This window comes from Toxorhynchites rutilus, chromosome 2, assembly GCF_029784135.1.
Source record: "Toxorhynchites rutilus septentrionalis strain SRP chromosome 2, ASM2978413v1, whole genome shotgun sequence".
Taxonomy (NCBI): domain Eukaryota; kingdom Metazoa; phylum Arthropoda; class Insecta; order Diptera; family Culicidae; genus Toxorhynchites; species Toxorhynchites rutilus.
Genome location: NC_073745.1, coordinates 316,506,495 through 316,530,072, shown reverse-complemented (window position 1 = coordinate 316,530,072; position 23,578 = coordinate 316,506,495). Strand labels below are relative to the sequence as shown.

The window sequence follows — 23,578 nt, the reverse complement described above, 5'->3', positions numbered from 1 at the left end:
ATGCATAAAAACACTGTTTTATGAAGAAGGGAGTGATCTGCAACGCCTCTGCAGAATATAAATCTCATTATTATTAGGCATTCACTAACAAGGTGTACACGTGTTCTGTTAAACTTTTTTTTTATTTTTTTCATTTTTGAAAATTAGTTCGTTTTTCCAAACCAGAAATGAGTGCATTAGCTCTGCTGAAAGCGTGGCATTAAATTCTTGTATTTGAACCGATATTTATTAAATACGGAAAAGTTGATTTTCATTGATTTTTTTTTATTTGAAAAGTGTGCCTATTCCACCCGAAAATCCATTACCTTTTTTGCTTCACGCTTCACTTTCACTGAACACGCATCTCAATTCCGTGAACCTAAATCGGGTCAATCGAATAGCAGAATGTATAATCGCATTCCTTTCGAATAATTTTGTTTCCATCGGACCTGAATTGGGGTTGATTATTTCGTTCTGCACACCCTGTATTCCTATGCTGAGCGGATAAAAAATCAACACAAGACATCCACATGATCCACGACTCGTGGATTATGTTTGCGCGTACGCAAAGCGAAACGTCAAAAGCCAAAACAAAATTCAATTTACGCAAAAATGGCAGCTCGTACAAGTTATAGCTGAACTGTTTTCCAGCAATTGTGCAGTGAAACGTTGCTGTGTCGGGTCTGAATTTTACATTCCGAGAATCTTGATTTAACAATAAGTCAGATTAATACGCAATCGTGCCCCAGACTAAGCCGTCTCTAGCAAAAAGCAAACAGCGATTCTTTGTGATGCTCTCATCTCCATCCGGAAGCTGGTGATCGAGAAAAAAACATGATAGTGCCGAAAAATCGATAAATAGCAGATAGATGTGTTGTCATATTTTATGTGTGATTTAATACCATGCAAGGAAAAATGTTTATCTGAAAATATTCATCAATGGTTCTAATTTGAACAAAAGTGTTGCTAAATTGATATGTCTCAAAGTGCTCCTAGGAGACATCCACCGAGCGGTGGAAATACTGAAGTTATGTCGGCGAAATTCGGTGACACCGAGTGGGAAGCTCGAGAGGTGAGTTAATGACTCTCCTCGCTATTGGGAGGGATTGAAGCAGCGTTCAGACGTACAAGCTTTAAATATTATGATGATTTATAGATTAGCTCTTTTCGTGTTTATTCCTTCTTCAGAATTATTGTACATACCTTCGTCATCATCGGCAAATTTATCATCTTGATAATCATAATCTTCTTCGATGAACATTCTCACATTCAACGAAACACTTTTATTCCGGTATCTCATCTCCTTGCTTATCGTATGCTTACAATAATACTGTTCTTCTGTGTCTTCTTCTAAGAAACAGCTGAGCTGTATAAACTTGATGAACTTGCTCCACATTCATTCCCTTGTTTTGTACCACGCGCGACGTGATTTGGTGCGTATTTTCTTCAGATAAAAACAGACAACTATTTCCGAAGAATGCTCATCGGAGCAAAAGTCCGAACCAGTTATTCTTACTTCCGCGGAAATTCACCGCCAACTGCAGTGCGAAGGTGCGAAGCGCTAGCAAAAAATCACAGACGGAGAAATTGTTGTGCAAAAGTGTGTACCATTTTCCGATCATCTTCATCATTGCTCTCGGCTTCGCGAGATCACACCACGAGCGCACCCGCAACTGTTTCCTTTGTCCTGGTCCCGCCGCTTCACTTTAACTACTTTTTATCGCTAATTTTTGCCGCAATGGATAACATATGCGTGCCGCGAGGCAACTAAATGCGGGAATGACCGGGGGGAAGTGCGAGACCCAAACGCGAATATTGTGTAGGAATTTAAAAATAATCACCATCCATGACCCTCCTCTAGCGGCGTGTGGTGGACAAACGTGGCAAGTCAAGGAACATCTTTCACCTCCTGGGTGAGCGAGTGTAATGTCCTGTTCATTCAGGAATGTCCAAAAATCGTTGCTCGCGGTCTCGCGTTTATCGCGTGCGATTTGTTAGAAGCTAGGTGTGTTATGCATTTCTATTTCAGATTCATTGAGAGGGGATTCTTTTCTTGTGATTTTTTATCCGTTCTTTTCCTTTGATTTTTTATCCGTTCTTTTCGCTTTCTGGGAAATTCCCCTGCGACATTCGATAGCGGGAAGTGCTCTGTGCTTCTCGTCGTTGTATACGGGCCATTTATCAAACACGTCAAAAAGAAGACGGAAAACACGAATGAATGAAAGATTTGTAATGTTCGAGTCAACAAGATAGAATTGCTTGTACTTGTTTTCATCCGTTATTGTCTGTATGTCTAAACATTAAATTGTTTCATTGAACTCGCTTAGTAAAATAACATAAAGAGCTATGAGCTCTACTATACATCCGAAGCCAGTGATAAGGCGCAAAATATTCCTAATTACATTAATAAATTGATGTCAACTTTGGAAATCAGTACAATAAATCAGTTAGACCAGGGACTCTCAAACTATTTTGTGCAAAAGACCCCTTTTGCAGAATGAAGTGATACCATCGACCCCGTAGCCAAATTTCTTTAAAAATTTTAGCTTTTTCTTATTCTTACAAAATACTTGCCAATTTAAATACTTTGGTTAATTGAGTAAACTTGACATCATTTTCTCATGAAAAAATAGACATAAAATCCAGTAAATAATAATTGGGTGCTGTCCACATATCACGTGGACAACTTTAGGGGGAGGGTAGGGGATAAAAAATATCCACGCTTGTCCACGGTGAGGGAGGGTGGGGTATAGATATAGTCCGTTAAATAGAACATTTCCAAAAAATCCCAACTATATTAAAAAAAATCAAAGACATTTGTTCTACATAACTAATAAATTAATTTTTTTTCACTCCGGATAATCGAGTCATAAAAAAAATTCTCTCGGTAAACGTATTATAATTATGATTTGCACTTATTTTTTAAAGGGTTTTATCTAGGATGACCCGTTTGTATTTTTGTGACTTTGTAACTTTGTATGAAGCTGTACCACATTAATAGAAATTTAATCCCCTCCCTGGTGACCGATTGATCTGAAATTATCTGGTGTCATTATAAAACTGGTTATTCCATGGCCTTCAAATGAAAGTTCTCGACTAGTAGCTACTATGTTCTACTAGTCGAGAACTTTCATTTGAAGGCCATGGAATAAGCATTATTTATGAAAAATCCAATTCCAAGATGGCTGCAGTCCCCAAAGAACTAATTACTTTTTAAATAGTTTCATTCAGCTTGACCTGTTTGTATGTATGTTTCGAATGTTTGTAGGGTTGTCCCACATTAATAGAAAATTGAACCCGTTCCTGTTGACTAATTGGTCTGAAATTTGGAAGCCATCTTTAATTCTACTGTCATTATCAAACTACGTATTCCATGATGGGCTTTAAAAAATATGGCGCCATTTTGGATTTGCATTTTAAATAATTTTTCATAAATTACTGAAAATATGTAATCCGCCATATTGTAGTGGCCGCCATCTTCGATTTGCATTTTTCAAAAATGACTGTCAACTAGTCAAGCCCTTTCATTTGATATCAATATTGATGGGGTTGTGAAAAAAATATCGCCATCTTGTGGTGGTGACCATTTTGGATTTGCATTTTTCATAAATAACTGTGTTCTACTAGTCCCTTTCATTTGATACCCATATTGATGGGGTTCTGAGAAAATATGTAAGCCGCCATTTTGTATTGGCCGCCATCTTGGATTTGCATTTTTCATAAATAACTGTATTCTACTAGTCAAGCCCTTTCATTTGATATCCATATTTATGGAGTTCTGAGAAAATATGTAATCCGCCATTTCGTAGTGGCCGCCATCTTGGATTTGAATTTTTCATAAATAATTGTATTCTACTAGTCAAGCCCTTTCATTTGATACCTATATTGATGGGGTTCTGAGAAAATATGTAATCCGCCATTTTGTAGTGGCCGCCATCTTAGATTTGCATTTTTCTTAAATAACTGTATTCTTCTAATCAAGCCCTTACATTTGATATCCATATTGATGGGGTTGTGAGAAAATATGTAATCCGCCATTTTGTATTGGCCGCCATCTTGGATTTGCATTTTTCATAAATAACTGTATTCTGCTAGTCAAGCCCTTTCATTTGATATCCATATTGATGGGGTTCTGAGAAAATATGTAATCCGCCATTTCGTAGTGGCCGCCATCTTGGATTTTAATTTTTCATAAATAACTGTATTTACTAGTCAAGCCCTTTCATTTGATACCTATATTGATGGGGTTCTGAGAAAATATGTAATCCGCCATTTTGTAGTGGCCGCCATCTTAGATTTGCATTTTTCTTAAATAACTGTATTCTTCTAATCAAGCCCTTACATTTGATATCCATATTGATGGGGTTGTGAGAAAATATGTAATCCGCCATTTTGTATTGGCCGCCATCTTGGATTTGCATTTTTCATAAATAACTGTATTCTGCTAGTCAAGCCCTTTTATTTGATATCCATATTGATGGGGTTCTGAGAAAATATGTAATCCGCCATTTCGTAGTGGCCGCCATCTTGGATTTTAATTTTTCATAAATAACTGTATTTACTAGTCAAGCCCTTTCATTTGATACCTATATTGATGGGGTTCTGAGAAAATATGTAATCCGCCATTTTGTATTGGCCGCCATCTTCGATTTGCATTTTTCAAAAATGACTGTCAACTAGTCAAGCCCTTTCATTTGATATCAATATTGATGGGGTTGTGAAAAAACAGGAAGTGGGTTATATCTATGGTATAACCGCAATGGTGACGTAGGACTATCGTTAATTTAGTGATCATTTGTTTGAAGTTGAATCTGAATTCATTCTGAATGAATGAATAAATGAATATTTGGGGGACTTCGAAAACGAGAGCGTTACGTTGGAGGTACAAGGTTTTATGCATCCAATATTGGATACGAAAATGTCCTACTGATGGGGAAGAATAATCTTCAGAAGCTTTCCTGCTAATTGCACTTGATTGAAAAATCACAGAACTAAATGTATTTGGTCGCAGTATTATATGTATAGAAAACATTAAAATAAATTCGTTCGCTTGCATGTAATTTTCAATTCCAAGGGGAACTGACTGATTATTTTGCAGCAACGACATCTTTCCGGATTCTCCTCGATTCTTCTCGAAATCCACCAGTGGTTAATGCTAACTCGATAACCACCTGTTGATTGTACCTGATTGAAAAATCACACAATTAATTGTATTTGGTCGCAGTATTAAAAGGATACAAAACATTACAATAAACTCTTCCGCTTGAATTTTCAAGTCCAAGTGGGACTGGCAGATTATTTTACAGCAACGATCACTTCATTCCGGATTCTTCTCGATAACCAGCGAACGTAAAGAGTTTCAGCTCGTTCAATTACGATGTTGCCTTATCGATGTCCTCACGAAAAATAAACGCGTTTCAAACTTTCGGCAACTGAGTATTAATCGATTGAAAATTATATAATTTTCACGATGCGAAACATTTTCCGTTGCGTGCGCATACAATATTGGATACGAAAATTTTCTACTTATGGGGAAGAATAATTTTCAGAAGCTTTCCTGTTAATTGCGATTGATTGAAAAACCACAAAACCAAATGTATTTGGTTGCAGTATGGATAGAAAACATTAGAATAAACTCTTTCGCATCAATGTATTTTTCAATTCCCAGGGGAACAGGTAGAGTATTTTTCAGCAACGATTAGTTCTTTCCTGATTTTCCTCGATACTCGAAGCCCACCAGTGGATAATTCTAACTCGATAACCACTTGTTAATAGCACTTGATTGAAAAATATTTAGTCGCAGTGTTACATGGATAGAAAACATTAAAATGAACTCTTGTGCATGTATGTATTTTACAGTAACGATTGGATCTTTCCGGAATTTTCTCGATGCTGAATGGCATCCAAACGAAGAGTTCCGCACATGTATGTGTGTGTGTGGCGGCTGCTCCGATCTCTTCCCGGGGAACCGTTTGTGGCATCACTCTCCTCCTGATGGATTCTCTTCTGGCCTAAGGTGCACAAACAGGCTCTTGGTGACACCGTTCATCCGCGCTTTCATGATAAACGAAGAGCTTCATCACAATAGCGACAACATGCTCCAATTGCTGTTCAATTATAAATGAGTGGACTTCCAAGCGGCGCTAGCTTATATACCGATTGATGATTTCAATAGCCTGTTTTGAAAGCAATTTTAAGACTATTGAAACAAGTTTTTGGATCAAAAAGTAACAAGTATATAACGCGTAGACATTTTATCTTTCGAATGAAGTGTTTATCATACCGGTTCGTTCAGTTGTTTAGGAGCTATTAACGCTCAAAATCTCGGTCTCCGGCGTAACGCTTTCGTTTTCGAAACTATGATTTTACACCCCGGTATAGAAATGAAAGACGTAGTCCTACGTCAAAAATATCGCCATCTTGTGGTGGTGACCATTTTGGATTTGTATTTTTCATAAATAACTGTGTTCTACTAGTCAAGCCCTTTCATTTGATACCCATATTGATGGGGTTGTGAGAAAATATGTAATCCGCCATTTTGTATTGGCCGCCATCTTGGATTTGAATTTTTCATAAATAACTGTATTCTACTAGTCAAGCCCTTTCATTTGATATCTATATTGATGGGGTTCTGAGAAAATATGTAATCCGCCATTTTGTATTGGCCGCCATCTTAGATTTGCATTTTTCATAAATAACTGTCAACTAGTCAAGACCTTTCATATGATACCAGTATTGATGAGGTTGTGAATACAATATATATGGCGCCATCTTGTGGTGGCGACCATTTTGGATTTGAATTTTTCATAAATAACTGTGTTCTACTAGTCAAGCCCTTTCATTTGATACCCATATTGATGGGGTTTTGAGAAAATATGTAATCCGCCATTTTGTATTGGCCGCCATATTGGATTTGCATTTTTTCATAAATAACTCTATTCTACTAGTCAAGCCCTTTCATTTGATATCCATATTTATGGAGTTCTGAGAAAATATGTAATCCGCCATTTCGTAGTGGCCGCCATCTTGGATTTGAATTTTTCATAAATAATTGTATTCTACTAGTCAAACCCTTTCATTTGATACCTATATTGATGGGGTTCTGAGAAAATATGTAATCCGCCATTTTCGAGTGGCCGCCATCTTTGATTTGCATTTTTCATAAATAACTGTATTCTACTAGTCAAGTCCTTTCATTTGATATCCATATTGATGGGGTTTTGAGAAAATATGTAATCCGCCATTTTGTATTGGCCGCCATCTTGGATTTGCATTTTTTCATAAATAACTCTATTCTACTAGTCAAGCCCTTTCATTTGATATCCATATTTATGGAGTTCTGAGAAAATATGTAATCCGCCATTTCGTAGTGGCCGCCATCTTGGATTTGAATTTTTCATAAATAATTGTATTCTACTAGTCAAGCCCTTTCATTTGATACCTATATTGATGGGGTTCTGAGAAAATATGTAATCCGCCATTTTGTAGTGGCCGCCATCTTAGATTTGCATTTTTCTTAAATAACTGTATTCTGCTAGTCAAGCCCTTACATTTGATATCCATATTGATGGGGTTGTGAGAAAATATGTAATCCGCCATTTTGTATTGGCCGCCATCTTGGATTTGCATTTTTCAAAAATAACTGTATTCTGCTAGTCAAGCCCTTTCATTTGATATCCATATTGATGGATATGTAATCCGCCATTTCGTAGTGGCCGCCATCTTGGATTTTAATTTTTCATAAATAACTGTATTTACTAGTCAAGCCCTTTCATTTGATACCTATATTGATGGGGTTCTGAGAAAATATTTAATCCGCCATTTTTTAGTGGCCGCCATCTTAGAATTGCATTTTTCTTAAATAACTGTATTCTGCTAGTCAAGCCCTTACATTTGATATCCATATTGATGGGGTTGTGAGAAAATATGTAATCCGCCATTTTGTATTGGCCGCCATCTTGGATTTGCATTTTTCATAAATAACTGTATTCTGCTAGTCAAGCCCTTTCATTTGATATCCATATTGATGGATATGTAATCCGCCATTTCGTAGTGGCCGCCATCTTGGATTTGCATTTTTCATAAATAACTGTGTTCTACTAGTCAAGCCCTTTCATTTGATACCCTTATCAGCTATTCAATATGGAATTATTATACAAACTATTCAAAATTTCCGAAAATCAAAAATAAAATACTGCGGATAATCGAATCCTGGATAATCGAGTCTGACCTGTATAAACAATATAGAAAAAAAGAGAAATCGATCCTTTCCAGCTTTTTCCAGTTTTTTTTTTAAATTTGTCTAGCTATTTCAATAATTTCGTTGGTATCTCTGGTTGTCAAAATCGATTTCTAGAAAGTACCAAAGACAGGATTGTTTGCAGTGCAGCGCAATTTTACAAATGTTGCAGTAAGTATTAATGCTAGCAGACAAATTTTAAATATGGTGCATACCAAAAACTCCATCGAACATTTATCCATTTTTCTTAGTTGATCCGTCAGTTTCTAGTTAATTAGAGAAGTACTTTATCGTAAACTTTATCAGAGGTACAAGCGCCATGTATCCTTGGATTGGACGATTCGTAATTTTCGTTTTCATGCGTTACCAATGGGAATTGCAAGCAGTGAAGGCACTCACACATATACATTCGTAGCCCCGCGTATACACACATTAACTAAATTTTCTGAAACATTAAGAAACTAGTTTTTGACTGTTTAAAAAAATCGGAATAGAAAAATTCGGTTTGTTTTGCGCGTTTCGTTTTGCGGTCAACAAAAAAGAAATAAAAAATATGCATCAACAAAGACGAAAGGGTAATCATTAATTCCATCAAAATTTCTCTGCTGTTAAAGGCTTACCAAATCGTTCTAAGAATCAAATGAGAGCTGATAAGCTTTACTGAATTTGCTATTGACTTGATTATAACATTATTCTGTTAGTTTACAAAAGCTAAGGAAACATAGAAAGAAATCGATTTTTGTATTCCTTTCCGATATTTTTGTCCACTACACCTACACACATCAAGATGAGAATGTGTACGTATCAAAAACTTGAAAGTTTAAAAATATGTGTATCCCATATTCATACAATGATTTTTTACAAAGTTACATCATTCCAAAAATCAACTAAAAATTTTGACTTTCTACTCTGTTCCTCTAGTTTTGTTGTCGAGTGTATAATGATTAACAAGGTGGACAAATGAATTGTAGTACCTACTGCTTATTAGATTTAGATTTTTTGAATATTTGATTATGTTCTTGAATTTCTTTTATTATTTTGAATTGACATATATTGTGCTTTTTCGGTCCACGTGGTATATGGACAGCCCCTTGTAATTAATAATTATTAATACGAATTACAATAATCACACTTTTTCTCTAATATTAGTCAAGTGAGTTCACGTAAGACAACTTATACATCATCTTAAAAGTTCTAAATAAGATTTTGTGAGAAAACCCCTATTAAGGTCGAGTTTTAGATCTCGTCGACCCCCAAAATCTGTTGTCGTTTTCGTCGACCCCTGGGAAACCAATATCGACCCCAAGGGATATCGACCACTTTGAGAACCCCTGAGTTAGACCATTTATCAGTCTGCGTAGTCTAATTTGTTGAATTAAGTGACTAAATTAGACCAGTTTTGAGATATTGGAGTAAAAATAACAAATTCCAACAATAGTGGTGTTGGAGAGGTTGTGTCCCATTCACCCGAAACACCTTTACCCGAAACACATTTACCCGAATGTAACAGATACCCGAATGCAACATACCCGAATGGACATTTACCCGAATGCGACAAATACCCGAATGAACATGTACCCGAATGCAACAAATACCCGAATGCAACATTTACCCGATTGAGAAGGGAAGATTCCGACAAATCAGATTGTGAGTTTCGTTGAATCTCCTGTTGATAAATAGGGTTAAATCTAAACAACATGAAAAAGCAACAGAAATACGAAGTGAAATAAGAAATTGTAATGAGGTTATGGATTATTTCGAAAATTAAGCAGGTAATCCGAGTCGGCGGCCTCTCGCAAGCAAACCTGTGTTCCATCGAGTGCCCGGTTTGTTTGAAACATAGGAGACGATCCTTTAGTTAGGTCGGACGGCATACGTTTTCCTGGTGCATTACGGTCGGCGGCCAACTCAGATTGCATCACCTTGTCGGCTTGAGGCCACCTCGGTTCCTCATCCTCGTTAGATGGGGATTTCTCCCTCATTATAGTGATCTCAGAATAAGTTTTATTGCGAAACAATAAATTCAAAATATAAATTGCACTTCAGTGCCGTAATACGTATGTACAAAAATTGTCAGCTTTCTTTAATCCTCCACCGTCCAAGTTTTTTATTTATCTAAAAAAACCTACTCCACTTTTATCTCGAATTTCCGACTTTCAACATAAAATACTCCTAGCAGAAATCTGCCACCATTAAAAAACAATGTGTATGTGTGATAGATGAATATATTCTAAAGACGTTCTAGTGGCGGTGAACATTGAAAATAATGTCTGAATAATTTGAAAAGAGAATCCGCGAAGCCCGTCTAAAGGCGGGCCTGGGCTGTAGAGGGTTAAAGTGAACGGGCTGTGTCATCCATGTGAATAGATAAATTTCATAAAACAGGTCGGACTCGATTATATATTAGGCTGTCAAAAAAGTTCTGCGGTATTTCCGCGAGGTGTCGTTGTAAGCGCGTAGTTCTAGTTGTATTCATTGTATCGAGTCATACTATAGCTTGTTGGAAAGGTATTTTTGCGCGCTATAATACAGTCCTTGACAGTGTTTTGTTTGGTTAAGTCGTTCGTGAGTTATAGTGTCGCAAATATGGAGCAAAATAATGAGAAAATCCGACATATTTTACAGTATTACTATGACAAAGACAAAAATGCATCTCAAGCTGCCTTAAAAATTTGTGCAGTTTCTGGACTCGATACAGTTTCCATTTCCACCGCACAACGATGGTTTCAACGTTTTCGTTCTGGTGTAGAGGTCGTCGAAGATGCGCCACGCTCCGGAAGGCCTGTCGTCGAAAATTGCGACAAAATCGCTGAATTAGCCGAGAAAGACCGGCATAGTAGCAGCCGTAGCATCGGCCAAGAGCTGGGGATAAGTCATCAAACCGTTATTAACCATTTGAAGAAGCTTGGATTCACAAAGAAGCTCGATGTATGGGTGCCACACACGTTGACGCAAAAAACATCTTTGACCGTATCGACGCATGTGAATCGCTGCTGAATCGCACAAAATCGACCCGTTTCTGAAGCGGATGGTGACTGGCGATGAAAAGTGGGTCACTTACGACAACGTGAAGCGCAAACGGTCGTGGTCGAAGCCCGCTGAAGCGGCTCAGACGGTGCCGCTTCGGCCAAGCCATCATTAACGGCCAGGAAGGTTCTGCTTTTTTTTTAAATTACCAAAACTATATATATCAATGATGTGCACCCGTGGCCGAGTGATTAGCGTCTCACATTATCATGCCGGGTGTTCGGGTTCGATTCCCGTTCTGGCCGGGGGATTTTTCGTCAAAGAAATTTCCTTCGACTGGCACTGTGGTCACGCATATTCTAGAGCTTGTCCCTCGGAATACATTCAAGGCGTGTTATTTGGCTTAAGAAATCTCAACTAAGTATTAATAAATGACGCTTGTTAATGCCTACGTTGAGACGGCCAAAGTTCCACAGGGAACGTTAACGCTATTCAAGAAGAAGATATATATCAATAGCCATAAATTATCAAAAATATATATATGAATAGCCCTTAAAAACTTTTACAGGGAAAAAGTTTTTCTAACAACAACTTTTTTATATTTTCTTTGAAAAAAATACAACTTATCCTAATTTTGTTTTAAGTCGAGATAGCGATATAGTGTATACGACAAAGTTTTAGATTTTATCAAAATGTGAACTTTTGTCGAAGACGTCAACTTTCTATCTGTTATAGTTTTTGGAATTTAAGTCATTTTTGTATGAAGACTCCTTAAAAAATTAATGTTTTGCTCGTAACATTTTTGTGTGTAAATTCTCACGTTTCACATGTTCTTGACATGTTTCCAAATAGAGAAAAGTTAGCAGAGCATGTAAATTGCGATAATTTATACATAAAAATGTTACGAATTAAGCATTAATAGTATTTTTCCAAAGATAAAAATGAAAAAGTTGTTGTTCGAAAAACTTTTTACATGTAAATGTTCCCGTGTATGGAAAACTTGTTGGAAATTCTAAGGGCTATTTATATCTATTTTTTTTTTCAGAATTTTAAAAGCATATGTTCTGAAGAAAAAATGAATTTTAATTTTCAAAATATTTTTTTTTCAATGAGATTTTTTTCCAAAAAAATTTTTGATAGTTTTTAATGAATACTTAAGTAATTTTCTACATTTCATTCTCTGACCATCTTTTTATAGACGTTATAGATTTTTCTAAAAAAAGTTAAAAAACTCAAAATTAAAAAAAAAACCTAAAAAAAATATCAGACCTACAAAATTTAGTCAAAGAATGGAATGTAGGAAATTATTCTGGTTTTCATTAAAAATGATCAAAAAATTTTTGGAAAAAAAATTCATTGAAAAAAAATATTTTGAAAATTAAAATTCATTTTTCTCGAAATCATATGCTTTCAAAACTCTGAAAGAAATAGATATAAATAGCCCTTTAAATTTCCAACAAGTTTTCTATACATCGGACGATGGGCGCATTTACATCGAAAAAGTTTTTCGAACAACAACTTTTTCAAGTTTTTCTTTGAAAAAATGCTATTAATGTTCAATTCGTAACATTTTTTTTGTATAAATTATCGCATTTCAAATGCTCTGGTAACTTTTCTCTATTTAGAAACATGTCAAGAACATGTCAAACGTGAGTATTTACACACAAAAATGTTACGAGCGAAACATTATTTTTTTCAGGAGTCTCCATACAAAAATTACTTTTATTCCAAAAACTATAAAAGATAGAAAGTTGATGTCTTCGCCAAAAGTTTATATTTTAACAAGATCTAAAACTTTGTCGAATACACTATATCATATCTTGACTTTAAACAAAATTAGGATAAGTTGTATTTTTTTCAAAGAAAACATGAAAAAGTTGTTGTTCGAAAAACATTTTCCCTGTAAAAGTGTCCATCTTCCGATGTATGGACGACTTGTTGAAAATTTTAAGGGCTATTCATATATATATTTTTGGGAATTTAAAAAAATACGTTTTTGAGAACTTTGACAAATGAACTTTAATTTTTAAAATACTTTTTTTGTTAGCGAAAATTTTTCCAAAATATTTTTAGGTAATTTTTTGTGAAAATTTAAACAATTTCCTACATGTCATCCTTTGACAAGTATTTTGTAGGTATCATAGTTTTTAAGTTATAATTTTTTGTAAAAAATTAAGAAACAAAATTTGGCTTTCTCCAAAAAGTAGTCTAATTATTTTTTGAATGTTTCAAGTATGCAACGTTGCTTAAATGACCCATGTCTTTACACACACAAAGTTCCACTACTATCTGAGTTGGTGCTACCAACTCCTAAGAGGAGATGGCATGAAATTCGTCCATAGACTTGTTCAATTCTAGCACCGTATTTTTCTTACAACCGAATAAGATGAAACAAAATGTCCTATACGAAAGCTAAGTACGATTTATTGGCAGCGTTAGGAGTTTGGATATTCATGAAAAGGCATATTTCAACATTTCTACAATTTACACTTGCTCAAATCCGGAAGCGGCTTGCCTTGGCACTTATTGATCCATCCATACCAAGCCTTGAAACCGTGGCGTTTGAAGATTTTCTTGGCACAGGTTGAGGCTGGGGCTATGTTATCCGATAGAAGATCTATGGAAGCATTTTTTTTTTAGTAGAAATTAGAAACAAACGATTGTCAACTACTCACCAACGCATTTCACTTTGCACTCGTTGCTGGTTTTCTTATTCTTGTCCTGCGGGTCACACCAGTACCGGTCATTGATTTGGAACAGACCCCAGTCGGTGGAACCGTTGCGGTTGTTGTTCTTTTTGGTGGTATCCATGCCGCTTTCATTTTGCACCAAGCAGACCCCTTTATGTGATAAAAATAATTATTCAGAACTTTTACTTCCGAAAGATGTAATGTTACTCGTTACTCACAGTTTCTCAAGTCATTTTTGCTGAATCCCTGACTCAGCAAAGCCTTGGCCAGGGAACATTTGTCGAACTTTTTCGCTTCGATGAAGCTGGCCAAAAGTGCCACAAGGATGAATAGGTTACTTCTGCAGAACAATTTCATTTTTCGCAAACTTTCTCCTCGCACTGGATGATAGGCTGTTCGTAACTTGCACTGATCGAAGAAGTGAAATGTGACCGTGTATTTATAACGCTGGACGGCATGCGTTATCACAGCACTCTGTGGGTGAATCCCCCATCTATGGATGGGTGAAGCATGCCTATGTGCACCGAACAGGACCGGGTCGATTTTGTGTCAGGGTGGTTGACTTTCTGCTCTCTAGTATCGCGTAATATTTTGCACTTGATTTTTTCGGGACAACTGAAAATAGGAAATAGAACATAGGAAGTTGGAAACAGGAAATAGAAAATGGGAAATGGAAATGGGAAATGGGAAATGAGAAATGGGAAATGGGATATAGAAAATGGGAAATGGGGAATGGGAAATGGGAAATGGGAAATAGGAAATAGAAAATAGGAAATAAGAAATAGGAAATAGGAAATAGGAAATAGGAAATAGGAAATAGGAAATAGGAAATAGGAAATAAGAAAAATGGAAATAAGAAATAGGAATTAGGAAATAGAAAATAGAAAAAAGAATATGGAAATAGGAATACAAACTCAAGTGCAATGAATCGCTGGAACTAATACCTAACTAAAATAACCAACTTTATACCATGTTGTCGGATAGCAAAATTGAATATTCCCTGTATTACGGGTGTTCTTCACGCGTTCAATTTAGGAGCGTGGTTCGGATCATGTCTCGCGAAACCGTTGTTTGTCTTTTCATCGTACCTGGAATTTCAGCAGATTCTATCGAAAAATGTTGCTATTTTAATTTACAGAACCTCGCCTTCTACAATGGATAAAAGAGGTCTTTCATCTACCCGGCTTTGAAAAGGGGGGTTTCTTATAACATCATTACTGTTGATACATCACCATGAAAGAGGCCTTTCTACTACACTCTCTTGAGAAGGGGATTTCTCATAACATCACTATTGTTGATACAGTCATTGCGGTGTACATGTTGAAAAGACAAAATGTATTTCTTTTCTTCATTCCTATCGTTTGTGTTTTGATATCAACGATAATCAAACAACAATCGTAGCATATCTTCAACGCTTATCTTTTTTAATTGTAGGTTTGATGAACCAAGCCAATGTAATTTAGAAACAATAAAAATTTGAACAATCAGTTTTTTTGTATCCTTCCGGATCAAAAATGCTCAGCCAACATTCACATACAGTAAGAGAGGTCCTTCACGCCGTTCTTGCACTTGGCTTTCCACCCTTCCCAGGCGTTATAACCATGGCGAGCGTATACCTTATTGGCACAGTTGACCGCCTTAGTGATATCGTCCTTCATCAGATCTGTTTGAGCAATGCACACCAACGACCGATTACCATCATTAAACATCAACCATCAAATGCTCTGATAACTCACCCGAGCAGGCCACCTGACACACATTGGATGCTGACCTATAGCCAGGAGTGCTACACCAGTACCTGTTGTTGATCTGGAACAGCCCGTAGTCGGTCGATCCGTTCCGATTCCGGTGGGTTTTGGTGGTAGACAGCGAACTTTCGGCCGCTGCCAGACAGACGAAATTGTTTACCTTTACCCGGTCGAAGTGGTACGTGGTGCGCAGTAGCTTCGCAAGTTGACACTCGCTAAAGGTTCTGGCTTCTGCCCCATCGTGGAGCACCACCAATATGGTGGCCAAGGCGACGAATATGGAAAATCGTTTCATTGCGGAACGGTGCAAACTGCTGATGAACGCCGCGTGCGTCTTTTAAATACCGTGGGGCATTTCCGCACAGTTTGTTTAATCAGCTTAATTTAGCAATTAGAATTGTAAACTCATCGACATTCTTGAATTACTATTCATATTTATGTTTATTTTTGTTTCTTTACAGTCTCAAAGACAACGGGAGCTCGAGGAGGCACGGGCTCGAGCCGCTCAGATGGAGAAGACAATGAAATGGTGGTCTGACTGTACCGCCAACTGGAGAGAGAAATGGAGTAAGGTAGGTTGTTTCAAAGAAGAGATCTAAGTGCACCAAAATCTGGAAAGTAATGGAGTAATGAAACTATGTAGAAACTGACAATGCTAGCACAAGCGTTTGATATGATCAAGAAAAATCTATTCGTAAAGTAAGCAGATTTTTATTACTAAAGTTTGATTTAGTTAAAATCGCGAATCACTATTCATTTGACAGCAGTGCTCCTGGTGGTCATTCGTGGCATGTTTTGACAGTAATTTTTTTTTAAAGTGTTAATCGTAGTAGTTCTTCATTAGAGCGAGTTGTATTGGGCCAATGATCCAAGGCAACGGAAGGTATCGCCATTAAATACACTAAGAACACCGTCTGAATGATCTGTCTAACTAAGAAAGCAAAGATCTTTATTATTGGCTGTTCTTTATGTCAAAAAATTAAATACTGTTAATGTAGATTTGGCGTAATTGATTCATTATTTGCAATCGACCATCTGCTGTAGCTCCAATAATGTTTTTGTAATTACTCGACGGCTTTTATTGTACAGTTCGGCTGAAAAGTTCATAAGGTTGACGTCTAGATGGCGACTCTTGCAAAAATCTACTTGACTATCACAAAGCACCATCTTTCAATGGATACGTGTTATGATGGAAAAAAATAAAGTGCAAACCTGTGCATGACTTGACAGAGTAGAGAAGCAATGCCTTATCAATTCACGAAATTCGGATTTTTTTCATTTTTTTCACAATAACAAAAGTTGCTTCACTCTCAATACTGTAACTCACAAACCAACCGACCGATTGCTGTCAAATTTAGACACGTATCCATTGAAAGATGGTGCTTTGTGATAGTCAAGTAGATTTTTGCAAGAGTCGCCATCTAAACGTCAACCTTATGAACGTTTCAGCCGAACTGTTACATGCTGTCAAATATATGTAGCATCACCATCGTCGCATCACCGGTACGACAAACAATCATCGACCGTGCGAACGAGTCATCATCATCTCACGCATTCGATCGGGGCCAACAATTAAACAAATAATCCTTTGTTGTGCCTTTTGCACCCAATTTCTAAACGGGATTGTTTTCCCTGACTTGACCGGTCAAATAACATTGACCGTACTCTGTATATATAGCGCGTAGATGGACTTTGAATAAATAGTTTTTTGTATACACTCGAAGTGAACACAGTCTTTTTATGGCCCTTGAGCCAAAGTGGTGACCCCGACGTTCGTAGTTAAAAGAAGCAGTTTTCGAATTCTGCTATCGCGCTCGAATTAGTTATCAGTCGATAAAGTGATTCCGTCGCAGCATCATGACTGAGCCCGAGCCAGAACCCCCTGTGAAGTTAGAATCAATCAGTTCACCTCGTCTCCAACCGCCGAGTATGACTGATTCGAATATCGAGTCGTATTTCCTCTCGTTGGAATTCTGGTTCGCTGCTTCTGGTTTCGGCGCGCAGACTCAGTACGATACGCGCAAATATAATATTGTTATGGCGCAAGTCCCTCCGAACAAATTAACGGAGCTGCGTTCGATAATCGACAATGTGCCGGCCACCGAAAAGTACCCGTACATTAAGAAGAAGCTCACGGAACATTTCGCCGACAGCCAGCAGCGACGTTTGCAGCGAGTTCTGTCGGACATGCCGCTCGGAGACATGAGACCCAGCCAGCTGTTCAACGAGATGAAGCGTGTTGCTGGAAATTCTCTCGGTGAGACGGTGCTGATGGATTTGTGGGCTACTAGACTGCCACCCCACGCTCAAGCTGCTGTGATCGCATCAAAGGGTGACGCCGCTGAGAAGACGACTATCGCGGATGCCATCGTCGATTCGATGGGTCTTCGTAACATCCACGCCATCGACATGAAGGCGCAGCAGACACCATCGTCATCAACACACGTGGCGGATAAACCAACGCAAGGCACCATCGAAGCCCTTCATCTTGAAATTGCACAGCTATCGAGCAAACTCGAAAAAATATTTTCTGCACGTGGTGCCGGCGGTTATCGAGGGCGATCGCGTTCACGCTCACGTGGTCGTGAAAAGTCAACATTCGTTTCCCGTGATAAAACGCCGTCGGATGAACAGTGCTGGTACCATCGTGTTTTTGGACATGACGCGCGGCAGTGTCGGAAACCGTGCTCATTCGGCCAGCCATCGTCGTCTGGCACAGCGAGCAAACAGTGACGCCAGATGTTGGATTCGTCGTTGGAGATAGACGAACTTTCTGACGACGCGAACAAAATTTTTCGCCTGAAAATCACGGACACGACCACCAGCATGCAGTTTCTGATCGACACCGGGGCCGATGTGTCGGTCATTCCAAGAGGTTCTAGTTCAAGCCGTATGAAGCCAACCACGATGAAGTTGTTCGCCGCCAACGGGACAGCAATCAAGGTCTACGGTGAAGCTCTTCTGAAGGTGAATCTTGGACTTCGTCGTGAGTTCTTGTGGACATTCCTGATCGCTGACGTCACGTCTGGAATTATCGGTGCAGATTTCATTTGCAATTTCGATTTGTTGATCGATCTCAAACGCAACCGCCTGATCGACAACACCACAACTCTCGAATCGGCCGGAGTGCTTGCGCAAACGAGTGAGTACTCCATTAAAACATTCAGTTCAGTATCACCGTACGCTGAAATGTTGGCCGACTACCAAAGCATCACACGACGCGCTCCATCAGGCACGGAGAGCCAATCATCGATAGTTCATCGCATCGAGACCACCGGACAGCCCGTCTACGCTAGGCCACGACGTCTGCCACCGGACAAGCTTGAAGCCGCCCGTGCCGAGTTCGAACATCTCATGAAACTCGGGATTTGCAGGCCGTCCAGCAGCAACTGGGCCAGTCCGCTGCATATGGTGAAGAAAGCTGATGGTTCTTGGCGCCCGTGCGGGGATTATCGTGCCCTGAACGCTCAGACCGTACCCGATCGTTACCCGCTTCCGTACCTTCAGGACTTTACGACGATTCTGCAAGGTAAAACTATTTTTACTAAAGTTGATCTGCAGAAGGCATTCCATCAGGTCCCGATCCACCCGGACGACATACCGAAGACGGCAATCACGACGCCGTTTGGACTTTTCGAATTCTCCTACATGACATTCGGATTGCGGAACGCTGCCCAGACATTCCAACGGCTCATCCACGAGGTTGTTCGGGGGCTGGACTTTATTTTTCCCTATATCGACGACTTGTTCATCGCCTCATCGTCGCCCGAAGAACACAAAAACCATTTGCGACAACTGTTTGAACGGCTCAAGCAACACAAGCTGGCCATAAACGTGGCGAAGTGCGAATTCGGCCGGTCTGAAATCACCTTCCTTGGACATTCCGTCTCCGCCGAGGGGATTCGACCATTGCCCGAACGAGTTGAGGTCGTCCAAAACTTCAAGCCACCCATGACCGTGAAGGAGTTGAAGAGCTTCTTGGCGTTAATCAACTTCTACCGGAGGTTCATTCCGAACGCGATCGAAGCCCAAATTCCGCTTTTATCGATGACCCCTGGCAATAAACGAAACGATCGGACGCCGTTAGTTTGGACCAATGAAACTACTGCTGCTTTTGAACGATGCAAGCAGCAACTCGCCCAAGCAGCATTGCTTGCTCATCCTGCCAAATCAGCCGAGCTTTCTCTCTGGGTTGATGCATCCGACATTGCAGCCGGAGCAGTAATTCACCAGATCGTCGACGACAAGGTGCAACCGCTGGGATTTTTCTCCAAGAAGTTCGACAAGGCGCAACTTCGATACAGCACGTACGATCGTGAGCTGACGGCGATTTACCTTGCGGTGCGACACTTCCGTTACATGCTGGAAGGACGGAGCTGCCACATCTACACCGACCATAAGCCGATCATCTACGCCTTCCGTCAGAAGCTCGACAAAGCCACCAACCGCCAGGCTCGCCAATTGGACTTTATCGGGCAAATCACAACGGACATCCGCCACGTCGTCGGCAAGGAGAACATCGTGGCGGATCTTTTTTCACGCATCGGCGCAATCCAAGCCTACCCCTCGATTGACTTCAACGCCCTCGCTGACGACCAGCAAACCGACGAGGAGATCCGGGATATGCTGGAAGGTAAATCGAAAACATCTTTGTTGCTTAAACTTTTTACCGTTCCAGGCAATTCAAAACAATTGTTTTGCGATTGCTCTGCCGATCGCATTCGACCGTTCGTTACGAAAGGCTTTCGTGACGCTGCTCTGCAAGCGACACACAACCTTTCCCATCCTGGCACACGTGCTACGGCTAGACTGATGACGCAGCGATTCGTCTGGCCCGGCATCCGGAAGGACAGCATCGCCTTCGCCAGGAGCTGCTCGGTTCTCGCACATCAACATCGACATTGTTGGCCCGTTTCCACCAAGCAATGGTCAACGGTACTGTCTCACCATCATCGACAGGTATTCGCGATGGCCAGAAGCACTTCCAGTTCCTGACATGACTGCACCGACGATCGCTCAAGCTCTTGTCACTGGATGGATCGCTCGCTTCGGTGTGCCGCATAACATCACGACAGACCAAGGACGCCAATTTGAATCGTCCTTATTTTCTGAGTTGGTTCGCCTGCTCGGAATCAGCCATCTGCGGACAACGGCGTATCACCCGCAATCGAATGGCATCATCGAACGATGGCATAGAACGTTAAAAGCGGCCATTCTTTGCCACGATCCGAACCGATGGACTGAACACTTGCCGGTGATCTTGCTTGGTTTGCGAACAACCCATAAAGAAGACATCGGAGCATCGCCAGCTGAGATGGTGTACGGAACCACCCTCCGCATACCATCCGAGTTCTTCATCGACAACGCCTTAAGTCGGACCGAAGCAGATTTCGTCGTAAAGCTACGAGAAGCTATGCGCGATCTGCGTCCCAAGGACACGGCATGGCATGGGAACCGACCTGTTTTTGTGCATCAAGATCTGCAGACCTGCAAACACGTGTTCATTCGCAACGATTCTGTGCGTCCGTCGTTGTCTCCCCCGTACGATGGTCCGTTCAAGGTGCTGAGTCGGAACAGCAAGCATTTCAAGGTGGACGTCAAGGGACGGACTACGAATGTTTCCATCGACCGATTGAAACCTGCTTACACGATGGACGAGCAGCAACCGTCGCAAAGTAGCTCTAGTCCCGCGCCAACAGCCTCGGCTACAATTCCACCGACTAGGGTCTCTCGTTCCGGACGACGAGTTGTCATCCCCCTTCGCTACCGCTAGATGGATGCCTAGTCTAGGAGGGGAGTACTGTAGCATCACCATCGTCGCATCACCGGTACGACAAACAATCATCGACCGTGCGAACGAGTCATCATCATCTCACGCATTCGATCGGGGCCAACAATTAAACAAATAATCCTTTGTTGTGCCTTTTGCACCCAATTTCTAAACGGGATTGTTTTCCCTGACTTGACCGGTCAAATAACATTGACCGTACTCTATATATATAGCGCGTAGATGGACTTTGAATAAATAGTTTTTTGTATACACTCGAAGTGAACACAGTCTTTTTATGGCCCTTGAGCCAAATATATACCGGGAATTTTGTAACTTTCAATCTTTTCGCCAAATATTTTTCAATTTTGTTTATTTTTGCTCGGCGATTAGTGATATGGATGATTTTATTTGTCAAAGATATTGTGTGAAATTTTGTGTTGCAAACAAAATTTCTTGTGTCGAAACGTTAAAAATGTTGCAGAATACATTTGGTGACTCCAGATGTTTCGAAAACATGAGTGTATGAATGGTATATATAAGGTATTCAAAGATGGCCGGGAAGAGATGAACGATTTGCCACGTCAAGAACGGCCATAAAAAAATTAAAGGAATGCTACCCGGAAATTGTAATTTATGTTTAATGAGGCTTGCACGAGAATTAAATATCTCTCACGAGACCGTTCGTCAAATTTTGGTTGATGGTTTGGGCATGAGAAAAGTCGCAGCAGGACTAGTGCCAGAAAAAGCTCAATTTTCTTAAAAATTTAAACCGCAATCCAGTGGCTAAAGACATGCTAGAACGATCAAATTCTGGTTCTACGTTCATCCAACGTACAGGGTTTTCCATTTCGGGCTTCCGAAAGTATACAGCCCTGCGCTGACAACCGTTTGACATAGCTGTCAACCAAAGCGTCATATCGTTAGTTGAATGTCTTCCATTTTACAATATGGATCGTTTTAGCATCGCACAACGTGTTAATTTTGTTAAATTATACTATAAAAATGATGAAAAACCGGCAAATGTGTTTTCGAGCATTACGGACGGATTTTGGTCGTCATGGACGGCCTACAGAGCACATAATCGCTAATGTAGTGCGTAAATTCGAACAAACTGGATCTGTAGCGGATATTGTGAAACCTGTGCATCATCGCAATGTGCGTTCGGCCGAAAATATTGCTGCTGTTGCTGCCAGTGTGGAGGATGACCCGAATGTTTCGATTCCACGGCGTGCTCAGCAATTGGGCTTGTCAAACACATCATTGTGGCGAATTTTGCATTTGGACTTGCACCTACATCCATATAAAGTCCAACTGGTACAAAAATTAGAGCGTGGTGACCATGGAATGCGTCGGGCATTCGTCGATTGGGTGAACGAACAACAGCAGCAAAATGCTGAATTTTCGCATCAAATTTTCTTCAGCGATGAGGCACATTTCGAGCACAAAATTAGCATTTAGAGCTCCACAGTTATTCTCTAGACAAAACCTGTCTTAGACAAATTGTTACTCATGATCATGAGCGCTCGTTTCTATGTTGTCAAAAATAGGGTAACCGCAATTGTCGATGAAATAAAAAATTTAACCTTCTTATCTTTATAGATAGAGGTAAACATAGTTCGACAATGTTGTAGCTCCAATTATTTGAGACTTCTTTGTAGAACGAAGTTTTTTTCTATCTCTTGAAATAACCGATAAGTTACGTTAGGGTCACCATGGAAAAAACTTTTTTTTGCTCAAACTTTAATATTTCAAATTTTACATGCAAACTATCTTCGAAAGACTTTTAGAGCTTGCTAATACAAATATTTTTCGATGCAGAACTTGTCAATATCTCAACTCTACTCAAAGTTATTGATATTTCTTCCCAAAAAACATGCTCTTTTCATTTGTTTGTCAAACTTTTTCATGATCAACGGATTTAATGAAGAGACTTCTGAAAATCCATGCAAAAGCCAGGGTATCACGATATGATTCGTAAACATCTCCTTGAACAGATCTGGCTGCGGGTGACCTTATACAAGACAAATACGGGATCTCATGGCTCGGATCTGTTTTCTCGACTTTCTTCTGACTGCTGCTCTAGCCAAAATTACTAGCTCACTGTTCATTACTCCATATCCACTGCAACTCCCATAAACTATGGCCTTGGACCTTCCTGTAGACACAATTCGTCGACTACATTCTC

The 23,578-nt window shown here is 39.6% G+C and overlaps 4 protein-coding genes across 6 annotated transcripts in view; 1 reads left to right on the top strand and 3 right to left on the bottom strand.

Annotated features, from left to right (window-relative positions):
• The window catches only part of LOC129764506 (protein split ends), a 268,076-nt gene extending 266,679 nt beyond the window's left edge, over positions 1-1,397 (bottom strand). Inside the window, exon 1 of the mRNA XM_055763632.1 lies at positions 1,183-1,397. Within this exon, the coding sequence (XP_055619607.1) occupies positions 1,183-1,375 (193 nt within the window). The 5' untranslated portion in view covers positions 1,376-1,397. The remainder of the gene's footprint in view (positions 1-1,182) is intronic.
• The window catches only part of LOC129764508 (coiled-coil domain-containing protein 102A), a 51,035-nt gene continuing 28,031 nt past the window's right edge, over positions 575-23,578 (top strand). For all 3 annotated transcript variants that reach the window (XM_055763645.1, XM_055763643.1, XM_055763642.1), the window contains exons 1-2: positions 575-1,051; positions 16,085-16,195. In XM_055763645.1, coding sequence (XP_055619620.1) covers positions 956-1,051; positions 16,085-16,195 — 207 coding nt within the window. In that variant the 5' untranslated portion in view covers positions 575-955. The remainder of the gene's footprint in view (positions 1,052-16,084; positions 16,196-23,578) is intronic.
• LOC129764509 (lysozyme-like) lies at positions 13,585-14,301 on the bottom strand. The gene is made up of 3 exons (XM_055763647.1): positions 14,094-14,301; positions 13,861-14,025; positions 13,585-13,802 (listed from the first exon to the last, which is right to left on the bottom strand). The coding sequence occupies exons 1-3, from the start codon at positions 14,230-14,232 to the stop codon at positions 13,663-13,665; spliced, it is 444 nt and encodes a 147-aa protein (XP_055619622.1). The 5' UTR covers positions 14,233-14,301; the 3' UTR covers positions 13,585-13,662.
• LOC129764510 (lysozyme-like) lies at positions 15,190-15,943 on the bottom strand. Its single transcript, XM_055763648.1, has 2 exons — positions 15,612-15,943; positions 15,190-15,538 (listed from the first exon to the last, which is right to left on the bottom strand). Exons 1-2 carry the CDS (start codon positions 15,916-15,918, stop codon positions 15,405-15,407), a joined length of 441 nt encoding a protein of 146 aa, XP_055619623.1. The 5' UTR covers positions 15,919-15,943; the 3' UTR covers positions 15,190-15,404.

What these genes read in the sequence shown, in the direction of transcription:
- LOC129764509 (XM_055763647.1), bottom strand. Translation starts at nt 14,232, where the DNA reads ATGAAATTGTTCTGCAGAAGTAACCTATTCATCCTTGTGGCACTTTTG. An exon ending in CAAAAATGACTTGAGAAACT is followed by an intron (nt 14,026 to 14,093) that starts GTGAGTAACGAG and finishes TATCACATAAAG; the next exon opens with GGGTCTGCTTGGTGCAAAAT. An exon ending in GTGCAAAGTGAAATGCGTTG is followed by an intron (nt 13,803 to 13,860) that starts GTGAGTAGTTGA and finishes ATGCTTCCATAG; the next exon opens with ATCTTCTATCGGATAACATA.
- LOC129764510 (XM_055763648.1), bottom strand. Translation starts at nt 15,918, where the DNA reads ATGAAACGATTTTCCATATTCGTCGCCTTGGCCACCATATTGGTGGTG. An exon ending in GTGTCAGGTGGCCTGCTCGG is followed by an intron (nt 15,539 to 15,611) that starts GTGAGTTATCAG and finishes TTGCTCAAACAG; the next exon opens with ATCTGATGAAGGACGATATC.